The sequence below is a fragment of the Carcharhinus amblyrhynchos genome, chromosome 21 (genome assembly GCF_965287045.1).
Source record: "Carcharhinus amblyrhynchos chromosome 21, sCarAmb.v2.hapA, whole genome shotgun sequence".
Lineage (NCBI taxonomy): Eukaryota > Metazoa > Chordata > Chondrichthyes > Carcharhiniformes > Carcharhinidae > Carcharhinus > Carcharhinus amblyrhynchos.
In genome coordinates this window covers 11,546,996-11,566,736 of record NC_137344.1, presented here as the reverse complement: position 1 = coordinate 11,566,736, position 19,741 = coordinate 11,546,996, and the positions used below count along the sequence as shown (strand labels likewise).

General features: G+C 40.3%; 1 protein-coding gene and 1 long non-coding RNA gene across 3 annotated transcripts in view; one reads left to right on the top strand and one right to left on the bottom strand.

Annotated features, from left to right (window-relative positions):
- LOC145356643 (uncharacterized) overlaps positions 1–19,741 on the bottom strand; it is a 75,708-nt gene that overhangs the window by 27,461 nt on the left and 28,506 nt on the right. The gene's annotated exons all lie outside the window — the stretch shown is intronic.
- LOC145356640 (E3 ubiquitin-protein ligase rnf213-alpha-like) overlaps positions 1–19,741 on the top strand; it is a 168,548-nt gene that overhangs the window by 141,699 nt on the left and 7,108 nt on the right. Inside the window, exons 50-64 of the mRNA XM_080209486.1 lie at positions 618–740; positions 1,401–1,511; positions 1,817–2,059; positions 7,318–7,399; positions 7,490–7,524; positions 7,638–7,735; positions 8,841–8,994; positions 10,343–10,508; positions 10,595–10,689; positions 11,640–11,888; positions 14,563–14,695; positions 14,784–14,867; positions 17,451–17,634; positions 19,147–19,348; positions 19,509–19,586. Of these exons, the coding sequence (XP_080065612.1) occupies positions 618–740; positions 1,401–1,511; positions 1,817–2,059; positions 7,318–7,399; positions 7,490–7,524; positions 7,638–7,735; positions 8,841–8,994; positions 10,343–10,508; positions 10,595–10,689; positions 11,640–11,888; positions 14,563–14,695; positions 14,784–14,867; positions 17,451–17,634; positions 19,147–19,348; positions 19,509–19,586 (2,037 nt within the window). The remainder of the gene's footprint in view (positions 1–617; positions 741–1,400; positions 1,512–1,816; positions 2,060–7,317; positions 7,400–7,489; positions 7,525–7,637; positions 7,736–8,840; positions 8,995–10,342; positions 10,509–10,594; positions 10,690–11,639; positions 11,889–14,562; positions 14,696–14,783; positions 14,868–17,450; positions 17,635–19,146; positions 19,349–19,508; positions 19,587–19,741) is intronic.

Sequence of the window (19,741 nt, the reverse complement as noted above, 5' to 3'; positions counted from 1 at the left end):
CACAAGATATTGCCTGTTTTAACAAATTCTGAAAAATGTGACACTAATAAAAAAAAAGTAGATGTACATTAACATTGCAATGAAGTTACTGTGAAAATCTCCTAGTCGTCATACTTGGTGCCTGTTCAGGTATACTGAGGGAAAAATACCTCTCCTAACTACAAAATAGAGGACTGCCCTGCAGCAGTTGTGGACTCACCAACTTTAAGGGCATTCAAATGATCAGTGGATAGGCATATGGATAACATTGGAATAGTTTAGGTTAGAGGGTCGTTAGATTGGTTCTACTGGTTAGCGCAACATTGAGGGCCGAAGGGCCTGTACTGCGCTGTTATGTTCTATGCACTTGGGTGAAACCTTTCCTGCTCGTATTCCTACCAACTGTACTTCATGAACTGTGAAACTCTTTTGGACATTCTGAGGGGATAGAAATTCAATACAGATGTAAATTTGTCTTTTCTAAAGTATAAAATTACACTGGAATATTTTGAAATAGTGGATACTGCTGACTTAGAGCCAGGAAATAAATCTCCTCTGCTACTGTTGGAAAGTAATAACTGTAATTTATTTTATCATTGGCAAAAAATGAATCTGCTGTGTTCTGCTCTTATTTTCAGAGAGATTATCCTGGACAAATTGATCGTTACCTTGTGTATGGTGAAAACTATAAACTTATTCGTGATGCAATAAGCACGGCTATTCTTGATTGCAAATCTAAGAGTATAGTTGAAGCTCACAAGGTATGAGTTGGAACATCTGAAATGACAATAACACAGTAAAGCTAGGGGCAATTTTTGCCTTTAACTGACTGAACTAACAAACTATTCTGGGCACCCACCACCTCCTGTGTAAAAAAAAAAGTTGTTTAGAGTTACGCTGATCATTAGGTGACTTAAGCCATGGAGCGTCTATATCTTTGGTCCATAAGATGCACCAGTATGTACAGAAAACACAACACTGTGGTTGCTGGAAGTCTGAAATGGAAACAGAAGATGCTGGAAAAACGTGGCAGAACCTTTGAGAAGCGAAAGAGTCAAAGCCCAACATGACTCCCCTTCAGAACTCCAGCATGTTACTAGCATAAATATGGAAACTAACTGGCGGGTGGAGTGGCGGGGTCTGTTGCGGAACACATTCATCACAATCATGGCTGATCGTCCAACTCAATAGCTAATCCTGCTTTCTCCCCATAACATTACTTGCAGATTTCCCCAAAAGAATTGACACAACATGCTCCTTCCCCATAGGTATACCAGGAAATTCCAAGGCTTTGCGCGTTGTCACTCTAGTCTTCCTAGTAGGAACAAAACTTTTTCTAATTAAGCTCACTATGATGCATTTATTAGCTCTTATGTATGGTTCTACTTTAAGATAATCTTGACGAGTTATTTTTCTTTTAGGATTGTAAGTGCCCTTCCAGTGAACAAGAAGTTCACATGATTCTTGCAATATTCCGGGAGATCACCATTTTGAACGCATCAAGTGACCCACGTGTCCACCCAAAACAACCTGTAAGTCTGGCTATTAAGTATGAAGTGTTTTGTTCTTTAAAATGATTTAATGTTCTGTAAAGCATCTGGGATGGGTTGCTTTCAATTCTTCTGGTGAGTATTTTTGCTTAAAAGGTATTAGGGAATGGTACACCTCGATTTTTGAACTCTTTGTCAATATCACAGTCCCAGGTCAAGCATGTTTCCATGAGATAGAGAACTGTCGCTGCGGACTTTAAGCTTTAGGACATTGCTTCATTCACTACAATTTTATCCCATTCCAGTTTCCAGTTTGGTGAATTAATTTCATTGTTTATATTTTTCAGCAATGTGATACTATCAAAAATTACATAGAGAACACAATGAAGCCTGCTTCTGACAGATTTAAGAAATTTGCCATTATATTAGTCAACAATGACATCCCTGGACTTCAGATTAATCCTGAGCAAAGCAGCCTGGAGCGGACCATAATAGAAATAATCATTCATGCAGCAGCTGTCTTCGTCTCTGGGGGCAGTAACATCCTGATACCATTGCAAAATCTTGCATTCCAACCTGCGAACATGCTGGTATGGTTTCTTGTCATGTTTTGTTTTACTTATCATTTCCAGAAGACAAAAGTCTAGATTAAACATAATTGTTAATGCATTATTCCCATTTCTTAACTGTGCTCAGCTACTTAGCAGATTAGAAGTGAAAATAATAATTGCAGGTTTTCACCACCTAGACTTTCTTCAAAACGAAGAAAGCAAATTGTTTTCTTCGGGTGTTGCACCTCATATTTCTGATGCTGTGAACTCTGAATATCAAAAGGGCAGCTAGAAACAGTTACCTTTAATTGGAAACACCATGCAGCAGATTGAGCTTCACCAACCTATGTTTTCTCATCCTCCATTTTTCCATGTTCTTCCCTTGTTGATATTGCGACCAGGGGATTTTCACAGTAACTTCATTGCAATGTTAATATAAGTCTACTTGTGACATTAATAAATTAACTTTAAACTTTCTATTGTGATTTTCCTCCTTTAGCAGATAAGCAACATAAAGGCATTGATTTAAAGTTTATTTATTAGTGTCACAAGTGGGCTTACATTGACACTGCAATGAAGCTACTTTGAAAATCTCCTTTTGCTTACTGTGATTCAGACTCACAGGTGCCATTGCTTCTTAGTATTCTAGAAAAGTTGCCTTTTTTATAATGATTACAGGGAGCAAGTCTTGGGCTATTCATCCATCAGATATCATAAATCATCGGGCCTAACTGCTAAACTTGAATAGACCAGAGACTACATTTGAAATCTGATTTTTTTTTTATTTGTTCATGGGACATGGATGTCACTGGCTGGGCCAGCATTTATTGTCCATCTCTTATTGCCCCTGAAGCACAGAAAAGATCCATAACATTGTTATGGATCTGGAACCACATGTCAGTCAGACCACATCCTAAAGGACATTTCTGAACCAGAGGGGCAATCTGGTCAATTTTTAATTGTATATTTTTATTGAATTCAAATTTCACCTGCATCATCATCTGCAGTGGTGGGATTTGAACTGGGTCCCCAGAACATCACCAGTCCAGTGGCAATATCACTATGCCACCACCAGTTCACATTTGTTTTTATGTCTATTTAACATCTTATGGGGCGAAAATGTGATTTTTAAAGCAATCTGTTTTAAATATGATTGCTTTGCACAGTTAAACTCTTCTTCCTTCAGCCTTTTATCTGCACAAGTTGTAAAATTGTGCTCTGGATTTACCCATCAACTGATCCACAAAATTGCAAGAAGCCTTTTTTTAATTGAGTTTAAGTTTATTATTATGGTCACAAGTAGGCTTGCATTAACACTGCAATGAAGTTATTGTTAAAAAAAAATCCCCTAGTCGCCACACTCTGGCGCCTGTTTGGGTACATTGAGGGAGAATTCAGCACCTGACCGGTATATCATTAAGACTGAGAGGGGAAACCGGAGCACCCAAAGGAAACCCATGCAGACATGGAGAACATGTTGATTCTGCACCAACAGTGATCCAAGCTGGGGATTGAACCTGGCGCAGTGAGGCAGCAGTGCTAACCACTGTGCCGCCCAACCAACCTGCCTTTTTTCCTATTCCATTCTGACATTGTTTTAATTTCAAAACCTGTATTACCTGAAAATCAGGGTCAATAACATTGTGAACTCTGCATTTGCACAATCAATCTTCCCCTATCTGCTAGTTTAGCACTGGTTACTTTATATTAAATGAGTTAATTGTTACAATTATGAGGTTTCAAGGAGTATTTTCTTCTGTGGCTGCATTTTTCAATTTAAGGTAAATAAATAGGGAAATGTGCTCTTTTCTAAATTTGTCGGACACAAAGCCTGTGTAGTTTGATTATTAGAAATCAAAGTAAGGCTCAGATCGCTTTACTAGGCAGAATGTGAAAGATATTTACCTTTCGAGACATTGGCTGCAATCTGAGTTTCCCAAAGACACTCAAAAGGTGCGAAGGTACCAGGTTCTAAACAATTGTGCTATAAACAGTCCATCTTTACAACTGATCTGGCCCTGAAAATATCATTTGGTTACATTTAATTACTGGAATTCTTAAACTGTATTGAATTCTTCTAAAATTGCATGGTATTTTATGTTTCTACCTTCATCCCAATTAAGTGTATGCCCCAATGTTTATTTTGAATTGTAAACTTTTTTTAACATATCTTGAGTATTGGTGCTTTCCATTTCCTGATTGGCTGCTTTGACAGCTGTTGGCAGTCCCGTTCCACTTGCTACGATAAATTGCATCTTGACAATGTTAAAGTTCTTGTCAGTCAGATTGTAGATTTCTGAACAAGACGTTCTTTGAGGAGAGCAGAGAGTATTTTGCTTCACCAATGACTACAACATAGAGGCTACTACAGGAAACCAACGATATTCGACCGATATTCCTGTCAGCTGCTGACATTAGTACAATTTGTTAGGATCCTCCTGCAGACCAATAACAAGACATTCATGCTTCCAATTACTAGCTGAAACCCAAAAAGAATTGGGTTGTCAAAGATAACTAATTATCATTTCTGCCTAGATACAAGACTATATATTTTATGTTGCCATGGAGAAAAGGACCGAAGAAGCCATTTTTTTGAGACTAGGCTTATAAGCATCCCTACAAATCAGTGAATCTTGAACAGACAGCAGTTCTGTGTCATCAGCAGACAGAATGGCTGCTTGGCTTTGTGAACTATGCAGCCAATACGGGAAGAAACTGATCTACTGGAAGAGATGCATCCTGCAGCCTTCTAAGGATTCAGTCCCAGCAGGAGAGGATGGTGGAAGATGGGGAAGTGGGAGCAGGAAAATGGGGCGGGTGGCGGGGGTGGGGGGAACAAAAAGAATAATTGGAACAGACTTTACTTGGGGTGGTGGATTTGAGAAATTCTTCAGGAATTGAGGAAAGCGCTTTGATATGGTCACTCAAAGTTAATACTTGGCAGAACAGGGATATGGAACCCATTGTGGGCAGTTTTCTAAAAGAACCATAATTCCATGGAGAGTGCGATGGGTATTGAGTATAAAAGAGGGCCATCACACCCTGTAGTTTAAAATATAAATTATCTACAGATAAAATTGTGTTTAATCAGTACTGTTTTAGTCATTTATTACAACAAAATTTTACAGGGAAATCTATAACTAGGTCTCTACGAAGATCGCTACAAACTGTATCAATTTCAGTAGCTGACCGGAATATTGATTGGATATCGATTATTTGCATATGCTAATGCCTGGATTTTGTGGTCATCAGTGAAGCAAAAGCACTCTGCTATCTCAAAGAAAGCCTCTTTGATAGATCTAACAATCTATCTGACAAGAATCTTAACATTCTCGACAGGTAATTGTTTGTAGCGAGTGTAACAAGGATCCCTGGCATAGAGATGTTGATATCCTCAAGCTGTTAAAGTGGCCAATCAGAAAATTAAAAACACCAATAATCAAATCACTTTTTAAAAAAATATTAGTGCAAATAAAAGTTGGGGCATTTGCTTAGGTGAAGGTAGAAGCTGAATTATTTTTAAGAAATTTAGTTATATGTCATATTGGAGACATTCCATGAATATTTTTGGACTGATTAGTTGTTTAGCAGTAGCTATTACTTATCACTGTTAAACACCCAGTTTAACTTCTACAATAATTTTAACAGTGAAATGGGAGTGGAAAAGGGTAAATTAGTTCTCGCCAGAATTAATTAATTTAATCGATAACCAACTTTGGGCTGGTTTGGTTCACAGGACAGCTTATGACGCAGCAATGATTGAACAGACTGGGAATTTCAGGAATATTGTGCTAATTTGTGCAAAACCTCCAAAAGTTGCAATTGGATTCAGATAATTAATGGTGAAAAATGCTGATTGTTCGCTGTCAAAAATCCTATAAATTTCATGCCAGCTTTTCCAACAATTTCTACGCGGATCATAGAATGCTACAGTGCAGAAGGAAGCCATTTGGCCCATCGAGTCTGCACTGACCACAATCCCGCACTCACCCTATTGCCATTACCCCATGCATTTACCCTAGCTACTCCCCCTGACACTAAGGGATAATTTAGCATAGCCAATCCACTCTAACCTGCACATCTTTGGACTGTCAGAGGAAACCGGAGCACCCAGAGGAAACCCACGCAGACACAGGAAGAATGTGCAAACTCCGCACAGACAGTGACCTAAGCCAGGAATCGAACCTGGGTCCCTGGCACTGTGGGACAGCAATGCTAGCCACTGTGCCGCCCCAACCCTTATACTTCCTACACCATGGTCTCAAAAATCTGCCCATGATTTGAAAACATACAGCTAGGCTGTTAGAACCTTTAATCAAGTATGCACCAGGTTGCAGTTGGTATTTTGTACAGTGTATAAAAACAACTACAAAAGAACTGTGATATGACCCTGATTATGGGTATAAATGTTGACAGTCATTCTTCATGTAGGTCAGATTAAATTAATAAAACATTTTTTTTGCTCACCTCATACAATTGAATTGTGTATAACTGAGAGCGAAAAGGGGGGAAAACAAAAGTCTGTATAATTGAAGAATGGATTTGTTTGATAAGTTATGAAGCTAGCTGCACAGTTACGGGACTTCAGAACTGCTGCAGGGAGAAAGCCAATAAAAACATATTTTGCAGAGTATCCGCTGCTGCAATCATATGGAAAGTGGATTCTGGCAGTAATGTTCACACTCAGCTGCACTTTGTTGAATTTGAAATTGTACACACCATCTAGTGGCAGCCTGTAACAAGGAGTTCAAAGTCATGTGCACTACTGGCAAGTTTTCCTCACTCTCAGTTTCGATGCATTCCAATCTATTTTTGTTTTGCGATTCTCCTTTCCTTCTTACAATTTCTGACATTTTAAGGCTTCCATTCCTCATGTTACTCACCCTCCCCCATTAAGCAGATGGGCATGTAACTTACACTCTGCTTTGGCCAGCACTCTTGAGTCGCATGTTTACTAGAGGAGCCCAGTTTGACTTAAACTCGTTTCCAGCCCAGTTGGAAAGAGCTGTTCAATAGTTTTCTTGATGTCAGCAAGCAATATTAAAATTGAGCTCTGATGAAAGGTCACCCAGATTCGAAACATTACATCTATTCTCTCTCCACAGATGCTATCAGGCCTGCTAAGATTTTCCAGCATTTTCATGCTTTTATTTCAGATTCCAGTATCTGTAATATTTTGCTTTTATAATAAATTAACATATTTATAATATTATAATATTAAAATATGGAAAGGAAGGATAGACATAAAAATTCACTGAATTACTGAAAATCCTGCTGTTTTCCTTTGTGCATTTTAGGATGCATTCTTGCCTACCATGCCTGAGGATATTACGATCGATGCTATGGGCTGGACTGATCTTCAGAATCTAACGTGGTATCGTAAGTGATAAAATCTTTCTCTGAATTTATTTACTAGTTTAAAAATGTTTAACTATTAAATAATTGTTGACTGATCCCTTTACTTTTCAGAGTGCCCAAATGGACATCCATGTGTTGTAGGAGAGGTAAAAAGTGATTTCCTTTTTATTTTCTTCTTAATTCACATATATTAAACGCTGTATTAGTGAAACGCATTTGAAGTGCCTATATTAATTAGTAAACTGTTTTGTAATTGTAGTGCGGACAACCTATGGAGACATCTCGCTGTATTGAATGTAATGCTGAAATTGGAGGATCTAACCACAGGGCAGTTTCTGGATTCAACCAAGCTGTTAGGTAAGAATATTTTCATGCAAGCCAAAGAAAGCCTTGCCTAAAACTAAAATGGCAGATAAGCAATTCTTTAGTCAACGGGGCATTGAGATTTTTTTGGCATCAGTAATATTTGTTTGGTGGCTTCACTTTTTTGAAGATGGAGCAGAAATTATTGGTGAAATGTTTATTTCTGTGGTAGGTGTTCGGAAAAAAAAAATTGGCTCATGCCAAAGCATCCAAGGCTATAAGTTGACATAAAGTCATGGTTGTATTGACATTTGATTGCAAGTCTGTTCTTTGTTGTGCAAAAAATCTTCTCCAGTCCTCTCTTTCCCTTTGTTTTCTCTTAGATCATATCAAATTAAAATAACTCAGTCCTATCTCCTGCCAACAAAGTTTGAAAGACCCCAAAATGTCCTCCATTTTAAAGCATATAACCTGGAAATTACCACATGCACATTCATTCTAAATTCTTTTCTTATTATTGAAGACTTTAGATGAGGAATGAAGAGCATAAAGTTACAGTTGCAAAAGACAATGGAAACTCTAGTTCAGTCACTCTGAAAAACTTAACAATGGGAAACATTGTTTTAATTTTTTTATTCATTTACTAGATGTGGGTGTTCCTGGATAGACTGACACTATTACCTATCTATAGTATTCTGAGCAGGTGGTTGGCTACCTTCTTGAACCATAGCAGTCCCTGTGATGAGTTCTTTGTTTGATTTGAATAAGTGGTTTGTTAAGGTAGTTAAGAGTCAACTTTAGTGTGAGCCTTGAACCATTCAGGGGTCAGATTGGGTAATAACAGTTGGTTTACTTTCCTAAAGGAGATTGGATGTTCTGCTCTTACAAGAGGTTCTGTTCACCTGGCTTAATGATTATTGAATCAATCGTCTTAAGTATAGATATCAGATTTGAACTGGGCTATCTCATAGTTTGAAGATGTGACCACAGGATTTGCATTTATTTGACTGTGTCTTGTATTTAACATCCATGTGTTGAATCAACTGTGAACTTGCTCAAAAAGATGTCCAGCTTATCCCATATGAAATAACTTTTCCTTGGTCATAAATGTATCTCTTTTTATAAAGAGCGTATTTTAGTCTATTTGTCTGATTTGTAGGCAGGACCGAACACAAAAGGGACACGTTCTAGGAGATCCAAACAAAAGAGAAACAGTTGTTGCTCCTGACAGGCAAATGTCTGCGGTTTCATTTCTGCTGCTTCGTCTAATGACGCACACAGCTATGTTTCTAGGAACAATGCAAGATCCTCAGGTATTTAATTAGCAGTATTTTGGTTTTAGTTTAGCAGTATCTCTTGTAATTATTTGCATGATTTAGTTGCATCAAGACTGCTAACATGTTTCTACCCAGAATCTTCCATCAGGGCCCTTTCTTTTGCAGTGCGTTTGTTTCTGTTAAGAGAATTTTTGCTTAAAAGCCAAGTCTGTAATTTGGGGCATAATAAAGTTGGGCACAGTTGAAGAGATGATGCGGTCGATCTAAAATTTAGTGATTATGTGCAACAAATCTTCAGTTTTAAATGTGTGTTCATTGCAAGAAAGAAAAAAATTGGGGCAATAAAGACATCCATAGCTTTGCTATCCTGGGAATGGATGAATTAAGAATTAGATGTCACTCATTTTTCAATTCTACTTTTAATGCAAACATTGATCTTCTACTTGGGGATCCTGAACTTTTTCTTACAGTCGCACTCAGAGTTTTGCAGAAAACCCAAGGCTTTGTCAGTATTTAATTGCTGTAGGAACTCTTTGATATCAGAATATACACTCTGCAGATCTCTTTCTTCTAACACAAAGTACATCAGCTGTGACCAGCAGAGAAATTGAATTGTCTTTGAAATCCCTTCAAATAGTTGCATATCCTAAAACAAGGCTGACACAAAATTAAGTGCCTCAGCTTTTCAAATAAAAGCAATGCAACAGGGCAAACCAGTTGGTATATAATTGTTTAAAAAAAACATGAGGAGTGAAAACAGGTGGTGGAGCATTGAAAATGGACATGTAGAGGTGCTGTATTGATTTTTAAATAAAGAATGTTGGCTGTATAGATTCAGGAGAAGCAAATGATGAAATGGGGAAAAATGAAAAGTAAATAAGGAAACACAAGCCTAAGTACAGTTTACATACTTCCATGTTTCTGAATTGTCTATTCAATAGTAGTAAGTTCTGATTCTGGAGCCAATAAGGTAACATAAAGTCTCCGTAATCCTAGATGATCATGGGCTGCTCTTCCCTTTGAGAGGGGAGAGCTGACTGGCAGTGATTTTAACCTGAGGGGCAAAGTTGATAAGATGGGGCCTTTGTGAATAATCTTAGCCAGTCCAGGAATTGAACCCATGCTGTTGGCATCACTCTGCATCGCGATCCAACCTTCCAGCCAACTGACTAAAGTGGCAATGCCCACATGCAATGAAAGAATTTTTTTAAAATGGTACATTATCAACTTGTGCACAGATGAACCTGTGAGTTGAAATGTTGCAGGAACATGTACGTCCTTCAAATGAATCCATGCTTCAATCACAAGATTACTTGCTGAAAGAAAATATTCCATAAATTAACAAGCTTGTATAATTTTTGACCTGTTACTTTCTTTTCAATAGTCAATTGAAAACATCATAAAACCACAAGTTCAAAATCCAGCAAAGTTTCTCCTGTGCCATATTGAAAAAGACATGGAACAACTCATGATGTCACTGGGAAAGAGTGCTGATGAAACTGCTATAGTTACACATCTTGCCCTCAGCCATCTCCTGAAGCAAAAGCAGTGTGAGTACTTCTTTAAAAATAGGAGCAAAGCTAGTTCCATAACTAACCCATTTTGTGCATGTCACTGAAATATTATTTTTTTTTAGTGCCTGGTTTAGGAAGTGAAAGACTTCTCAGTAAACAGCATAGAAATAACTGGGAGAAAATTATTCTACAACATGTGCTAACTCCTACAATAGAGGTGAGGTGCTTTTCTTTGTGTTTTGATGTATTTAAAGTAACATTCATAAAACTTTAAAGGTGGATATGCTGCTTTGGAGGAATTAATAGTACAAATTTTTCATATCGTATCACAAATATATTAAAAATCTGCATTTAGGATGGCATGGTAGCATAGTGCTTAGCACAACTGTCTCACAGCGCCAGAGATACCAGTCCTGGAACGTCGCAATTCCGTCAGCTATGCCAATGGTATCTGCACTGGCTTGATCACGTTCTTCCGATGGATGACGTCTATATACCCAAAAACCATCTGTATGGAGAACTGGCCACTGAGTCATGGCCTCCTGGACAAGCGTACCTCTGCTACCTGCAAGCAAGATTTGAAGATATTGACAATGGAACTGGGAGTGAATTACTGACGGACATGACCTCTGGCAGCTAAATTATTGGAAAAGGCGAGCGGAAATAAAAAGCTCAGCTAGCCAAGAAGAGGACTCGGAGAAAATAGAGACAAGCAAATCATGCATCTTCTCGGCCTTCCTCCTGAGGCATTAGCAGCAGAGATTGCCATCCTTACAAGACAGAACGCTGCCACTACTATTCAGAAGTAATTCATGGACTGAAAAGCCCAAGGAGCGAAAGACAACTTTATAAATACACATCGTTCTGTTTTAACTTCTGTGCAGGTTTCTCTTTTTTGAATAAAATTACTGACATTCTATTTCAGAGAGAGATAGTGGAAGCAGATATGATAGTGACTTTTAAGGTGTGTCTTGACAAATACATGAATGGAATGAGAATAGAGGGATATGGTCCCTGGAAGGATAGGGAGTTTTAGTTCAGTCAGGCAGCATGGTTGGTGCAGACTTGGAGGGCCAAAGGGCCTGTTCCTGTGCTGTAATTTTCTTTGTTCTTAAAGATTCATTAAAACTTGTCATCCTCTCACTTGAACAACTTTTTTTTTAACAGAACCTGGATAGAAAGCTTGTGAATATTAACAGCCAGATAAGTCAGGATAAGAGAATATGTTCAAATCCCATTGTCAAAATTGTGTATGGGAACCCCCAAGCATTCCTCAAATTACCTCAAGAGAATCCACTGCACTGTTCCACTATATGGAGCTGTCGGAAAAGAATTTCCATTGAACATTTGAGACATATAGTGGAACATGATGACGGGAAAGATGCTGTGCCCATCCTGTGGAACTTTCTACAAAAGGTATTTGGTGCATCTTGTTTAACAGACCTCTGTATATTCTAGTAATGTTCCAGTAAAGTTTTATTGAGTGAAAAATGGATTCGTTCCACAGTAATGACATACCTCGCTCTCAATGTTACAAGGAGGGGGGAGAAGCTTGGTGTACGCTGAAATGCGGCAATTCTCCCCAAAAAACTCTAAGAATCAAATTCACGCTGGATTTTTTTCAATGGGAGTTCAACGAAGAATCTCCGACGCTGTCTGCAATGCAGAGGCCACCAGTTTGAATATCATTAAATTTCAGGAGGTGGCACTTATTCAAGCTGGAGAGGCAGAAATCAGCAGGCCTCTGTGCAGTGGCCACGAAGTGTCAGCCTCTGGTTTGTTGGCCAGCTTGGGACACCAGCACTGCTGCCCCTGCCCTCCAATGCCCCCCCCCCCCCCCCCACCTGACTGATTGCCACCCTCCGTCCCTCACCACCACCCCCACCCCCACAGCAGTGATGATCAGCCCTGCCTCTCTGAAGGCAGACACTTCCCCCTCCCCCAGCCCACCTCGATGTCTGGCCTCCCTCCTGACCCATCGATTACAATGGTAGAGTGGTAGCAGGAGTTCCCTTCCCCCACAACTGATCGCCTAGTGGGCCCTGTTGCCTTGGCACTGCCTGGTGCACTTTGCTCCTTGGCACTGCCAGGGGGCACCACTCTTGCCACCTGAGCCCCTTGGGGGCAGGGGGAGGGGGTGCAGGGGCACGATTTCTTCTCCTCTTCAGCGGGGTCGGCCTGCTAATTCTCCAAAAAGTGGGGAGCTATAGTAATCCCCGCCAGAATGAAACACTCTGGCGGGTTGGGAGATGCTAGCGGGCCCAGAGACTTCAGTCCTGGTCCCAATAATAGCATTTAAATAGGATGTAAAATACCAGTTAAATGCTAGCCCTGCCACCCAGCCAATTTCCAGCACCGTGTAGACACTAGTAGAAATGTGGGCCTGGGAGATGCAAACGCTTGCAGGAATAGGCCAATGTGCGATTCTCCCGGCCACTGCACTAAAACATTAGCTCAGCGGGATGGAAGAATTGCCTCCCAAAATAATTCTAAGTGTTGAATTTGCATTGAGGCTGGAGTAAATCAAGCAGGGCTTTGTAGAGGGATTTTCAGAATGAATCTCCCACACTCTGTGCACTGCACAGTGCCTCAGCATGAATCTCATTAAATCTGTGGGCAGGGCCTATTCCTGCTGGAGAGGCCAGCAACATAATGCTGAGCAGGCTACAGTGCATGTGCCGATTTGTCAAGCGGAGATCAGTGCATGCACAGTAGTCCCGCACTGCCGTCCACCCACATTGCTGGCACACAGCCCCAGCTCCCAATGTCCTGATTGTTGGCCCCCAGACACCATCACCCCCCCCAACCCTGGTCAAATGCCAATGGCCAGCCCCGATCCCTGGTCTCCCTCCCTCTGTCACTGCTGAATGCAGAGTGGCAGCGGGATTCCCACCCCCACCGATTGGCACTCCAGAGGCCCTGTCCCCTTGGCATTGAGCATTGCCACTTTGCCCCTTGGGCAGTGCCAGGGACCAGGCTGGCAATGCCAAGCTGGCAGCGCTCAGGAGCACCCACCTCTTATTTCCAACCTCCTGGGAGACCTCGATGGCCCACGTTCACTCCACAGGGTTGGCCTGCCAACTCCCCGCTAGTGGGGAGCTATCCTAAACCCCACTGGAGTGAAACACACCTGGCGGTGGGGATGTTGGAGAAGAACAGGACTCTTGAGGACCCAGACTCTTCAATTGCAGGCTCACTAATGGGATGCTAATCTTCATTAGAATAATTTATACAGCTCCGTGCCAGAAATCCGACGGCCGGAGATTTGCAGAGGCCGTGACGTCCAGCGGGGAGCCAGCTAATGGCATCCATTTGAGTCTCCCGGCCCACTGTGCTGCTGGGAGAATTGCCCCCATGAGGAGAGAATGGGACTCAGCAGATAAAGACTGTATTACCAGTGAGCGAGTAGGGGACATGTGGTTGTGATTAGAGTGAAAAAGTATAGAGGAGGAATTACAGGAGTGGAGTAAGGCTATGGAGAGATTTATAAATGGGCATAATGATGCCAAATTTAATATATTGTGGATAATGAACCAGTGAAATGAGGATTGAAGGAATGGATGAATGAGAGTTGGTGTTTAAGCCTATACAAAGATGGAGTTTTAGACAAGTTGGAGTTAGAGGGAGTAAATTGAGAAGCTGGAAAAGGAGAGCATTTAGATTGCTCTGCTTCTTTCAGAAGGCTAAGATTTGAGTGCAGATACTTCATTATTTTAGCATTGTACACATAAATGGGAATATTCCACAACTTATTTTATGTTTTCTCTGTTCATGTTGGTATTCATGATGTGGAGTTGCCCTGTTGGACTGGGGTAAACACAGTAAGAAGTCTCACAACACCAGGTTAAAGTCCAACAGGTTTATTTGGGAGCAAACACCACTAGCTTTTGGAGCGCTGCTCCTTCATCAGGTGAGTGGGAGATCTCCTACTGTTGGACTTAAACCTGGTATTGTGAGATTTCTTACCATGTTGGTACTAACAGCATAAATCTTTAAGTATGAAGTGGTGAATGTAACTTGCTAATGTAAGTTGTATCATCGATACTTCCATGGTATTTCTGTAACCTGTTAACAATCTCCTAATGCACAGGAAGCTCAGTTGAGGTTGGTGAAGTTTCTGCCAGAAATACTAGCACTCCAGTACGACTTGGTGAAACGATTTCAGAATGCAACTGATGTACCTGCACAATATGTACATGAGTTTCTCCAGAACTTTAGTCCAGGTAATTAATCATCTTTCCAAAGTAGCTCAGACTTGAGTCGTTGCTGTGCGGCCATTTTTATTCCAATGTTGTGGGTTTTTATTTTCAGAGTCTGTGAAGCGCACATTTGCATCCCGAATCTCATGTTTCTTAAATGTGTGGAACCAACTTCGAACATTCCTTGTAACTAATGGTGAGTGTTGCCTTATTTAAAACTTTCAAGTTAACTACAAAATTATATTTAGCTATCAGTCTCATCAAATTAATTAAACAAATCCACAAAGTTGTTTGATAGAGGGTAATGCTTTAAAAACAGAATATTGAATTTTTTCATCACTGGTTGGGCAGATACATTTCTGATCGAAGCTTAGGATACTGATTGATTAAATACTCCAGGTATTGTAGGATACCCAAACAATGGCTCGTGGACCATTTCTCATCCCTGAGCCCCCACAATCCAACCCGCCTGATCCAGACAATTTCTTCCTGCTTAGATTTCTCAGTTTGTTCTGTTCAAATTTTCAGAAACTACAGCTTTGGTGCAAAAATTCTAAACTAAAACATTCAAAAAGAGGCTTTGTGTAAATAAATGCAAGTCCTTTCATGAACAAGAATAATGAAACGTAGGAGTGTGAGAAACGCAGCTCACAGTCAAACAATTTTAGTCGAGTCAAGTTCCAAAGGAGCAAGATATTTTATTTAACGTTCTTGCAAGACCGTGTGTCCAAAAAAATAGGCACACCTTACATCGATTTGCAGCACATTTTATACTTTTTTTTTTACAAGCATTGTAATGGCTTTACAATGTGTTGTTCTCCCCTAATTGGTGGTCCCTGTTCCATCTATGTGTTGTCATTCCCCTGTTGGCTCAAGGTGCCCCAAGTTTCCATCCCCTCTACTCCCGATCTAACAATGTCTCCTGTTATCACAAGAGTGCATTAGTAAACTCATCCGTCTTACCTAACACTGTTACATGTCCAGTTCAGATCGGCGGTAATCAATCTTTTGCCAACTTAATCACTGCTGTCCCAACTATCTCAGCGACCTTTTTCCCCTTTAGGGAGTATGCTCAGTTGTAGAAACAACACATCTTGCGTACCATTTGTTGTTACAACTTGGACCTTATACATTCCTACAGAGTGTGGTGTATGTGCCTCACTGCACACAGCACATCTGGTGTTATTCTTACACCACAGGCAGTCTCGTTATTGTCCCTGACTATTGCTCTGTTCAGCATCAGCAAATTTTATGTCCTGTGTTTGTGACTAAAATCACAGTTGTTCCCATAATGTGGGTTAGCAATGTGCCTGACTATATCCAGTCTACCTGACTTTACGTTATTTTTCTATGGTGTACAGATATATGTGTTAACAGCATCTTTACCTGTTGCTCACAGGAGCAAGGAGGAGGCCATTCAGCCCTTCAGGCCTGCTCCGCCATTCATCATGTTCATGGCTGATCAACTCAAAAGCCTAATCCTGCTTTTTCCCCATAACCTTCAATCCTATTCATCCCAAGCGCTATATGTAATCAATTCTTGAATACATTCAGTGTTTTGGCATCAACTAATTTCTGTGGTAATGAATTCCACAGGCTCACCACTCTTTGGGTAAAGAAATGTCTCCTCACCTCCATCCTAAATGGTCTACCCCAAATCCTCAGACTGTGACCCTTGGTTCTGGGCACCCCCACCATCAAGAATACATCTAACCAGTCTAGTCCTATTAAAATTTTATAAGTCTCTGAGATCCCCCCCTCATTCATCTGAACTCCAGCGAAAACAATCCTAACCTCCTAATCCTGATGTATGAGAATTAATCTCTTCTCATACATCAGTCCTGCCATCCTCACAATCAGCCTTGTAAACCTTCACTGCACATACAAAAAATTGTGCAGGTTAAGTAGATTGGCTATGTTAAATAGTCCCTTAGTGTCTCAAAATGTGTAGGTTAGTGGACTAGTGGGACAAATGTGTGGCGTTACGGGGATAGAACAGTGGTGGATCTGGGTCAGATGCTGTGTTGGAGAGTTACTGCAGATGCACTGGGCTGAATGGCCTTCTTCTGCACTGTAGGGATTCTATGATCCCTAAAACCATTATAGCCAATGCATTTTTTTTGTGTAGTCATTGCTGTATTATAGCCAATTTAATTGTGGAATTCACTTCCATGGTAAATAGCTGAAGCAAAAAGCATTATTACCTATTTACAAAAAGTAGTCCCATCACTACCAAAGTGATAATGACCAGATAATTTGTTTGATGATTTTGGTTGAGGGAAGAATGTTGGTCGGAATATTGGGTCACTTAGTGTCCTATTAGTGCCATGGGATCTCTTACATCCACTTGAGGGCTATAAGATGACACCTCTGTGTAGCAATGGCACTGGAGGGTTAGACTGGATTTTGAGTTTGTCACCTTCTGATTCAGAAGTGAGTGTGCTCCCAAACTGACCCTCAGCTGACACTAATCTGTAACAATTTGAAATGTTTTATCCATGGCTTGTAATAGATCTAAACTAATGGGATCATTGATTTAAATCTTTATTTTGCTTCTAAGACACCATAACGTTTATCTAAGTGGCTTGCAAAAGTGCACCAGCCTGAGCATTTCAGAGGTGGGTGACCTCAATGAAGGTATTCAAAAGATACTAAAAAGCCAAGTACCAGGATTTCAGCCTCTGGGCTGCAACGTGTTTATTGAATAAAATATTGTTGTTACTTCAATGTTAATTCCGTAAGTGGACTTTATTTTGACAAAACACAAACTATTCGACAGGTGCAATTAAGATTCCTGAGGAATACTGTGCCTTTGATTTGGACATGCGGAACTGCAAACTTGAAGTTCTGCTCCCTCGTCGACAGAAGCTTGGCTTGTGCTCTACTGCATTAGTTAGCTACCTTATAGCTCTTCAGAATGACTTTGTTTACACAGTGGAGAAGTACACCAGCAAATCTACACCGTGAGTTTATTTCTGTCTATATTGGTGCTTTGTTAAATGTATATTAGTGGACTTGATTGTAAGAGCTGCCCTGCTATAATAAATGAATGTTTCCTTCCATCTTTTTCCCATCATTTTCCATTCAGCCCATCGAGACGGCACCAACCCTCCAAGAGCACATCTTAACCAGTCCCTATCCCAGTAACCCCTGTCGTGGTTCCCCAAGACGACAACTTATTTAACCCGATTGAAACAGAGAGTCTGAGTTGTAATCCTCCAAGCAGTAGACTTTATTTTCCAGCACAAGAGAATAAAGCCGGGATGTCCGGATCAATCCAATGAATCATTCTGCTTACAGTCTTTTTATACACATTACAGCTCCATATCTCAGAACTCTTATCTTACCCTTAGATTTCCTTGTTTTAGCCATCATTATTTCTGGGCTAGCCCTTTATCTACCCTGCTTGAGATTGGTCCCTCATTAGTACATCTCTTTGTCCTTGAAACCATGGTAGTTCCAGTCTCTGCCCTTATCCAAACTATTCTGTTTATACAATAATCGTGGTTTAGTTAACTTAGATCAATTAGTGAAGAAAACGTGTTTATTTTACTCTCCTTTTTGCTATAGTCACGTATTAAGCTGGACAACTGGACAATGTCCAGTGTTCCTCAGGAAGCTACTGTCTATATTCATTAATAAGTGTTTACTATACCAACTTTGGTGGGTTACATGGGTAATTATACTGGTTATATTTCATTCAGTCATATCAGTCTGACTACTATACTAATTACATTAGGTAGCATACATTGATTTGATTGATCATGCTGGTCTCATCACATCTCATCGTACACATTTTAACTACAAGTTTCAGAGGAAATTCTCTCACACCCTCCGTACTTACCATGGCTAATCCCCCAACCAACACACATTGGGACACTAAAGGGCAATTTTCTAGGGCCCATCCACCTTTCCTGCACATCTTTTGGACTATGGGAGGAAACTGGAGCACCGGGAGGAAACTCTCTCATACATAAGGAGAACGTGCAAACCCCACACAGACAGTGGTTCAAAGTCGGGATTGAATATTTAGAATCAATTTGGCCATGTCCCCATGAACATGACCTCAGAAATGTAGAAAAGGAAAAGGAGCTTTTTGGAACTAATTGATAATTTAACAGGAGATCAGTGGTGAAAAGTGTCTGGAATGGAAATGGCTCGGTTTAAAAACTCAACCTGCACATCAACAGTCAGTTGTACCCTCATGTTTGCAAATGTGTCGCATGAATAAAAACTCTTAGCCACAAGGGTTCCATTTATGTCCTCATCATGCATTCAAACATATAGGCCAAAATTTCCCAGTCGTTCAGGTCCTGCCACTGCCACAAGTGCAGACGGTGAATTTGGCACTCAGCCAAATCTCTGTCCACTGCAGCGGGACCAGAAAATCCCGCCAGCAAGAATGGCTGGAAAATGCTGCCCAGTTTTTAGTCTTGTATTCTTCTTACAAACTGCATATTTCTTGAACTTTATAGATACTCGATCAACCCATCAGATGTTGCAGACTTGCACGTGATCAAGTATGAGACCGGGAGAGACCTGATTCCTCTCATTTCATCCAACTGCCAATACACAATGGAAAAAGGAGGGGAAACTGTGTTTGAGTATGACTTGAAAAGAATTGAACAGCAACTTACTAATAGATTCTTGAAAGGAAAACCACTTATTAGCTTGACAGTAAGTCAAAATAGGAATTATAAATGAGACTGGCTCTTAAAACTACAGTTGTTGATAAATCTAGATTAAGTCAGTCACCAATTGTGAGCCCATAGTGAGACCTTGTGAATTATATTAGTATGGTGTTCTGAATTACAATGTTTTATCTTCAATTTTTCAGGGAATACCAACTCTGATTTACAGACAAGACAGAAATTATGAAAACATCTTTAAAGATGTGAAGAACAAACTGCCTCAGGTACTTACTTTTATGTTTCAAAGTTAAAAGCTAATTTATTAGTCATGAGTAGGCTTACATTAACACTGCAATGAAGTTGCTGTGAAAATCCCCTAGTCTGCACACTCCGGCGCCTGTCCAGGTACACTTCAAGTGAACTACAAGGATAATCTTGC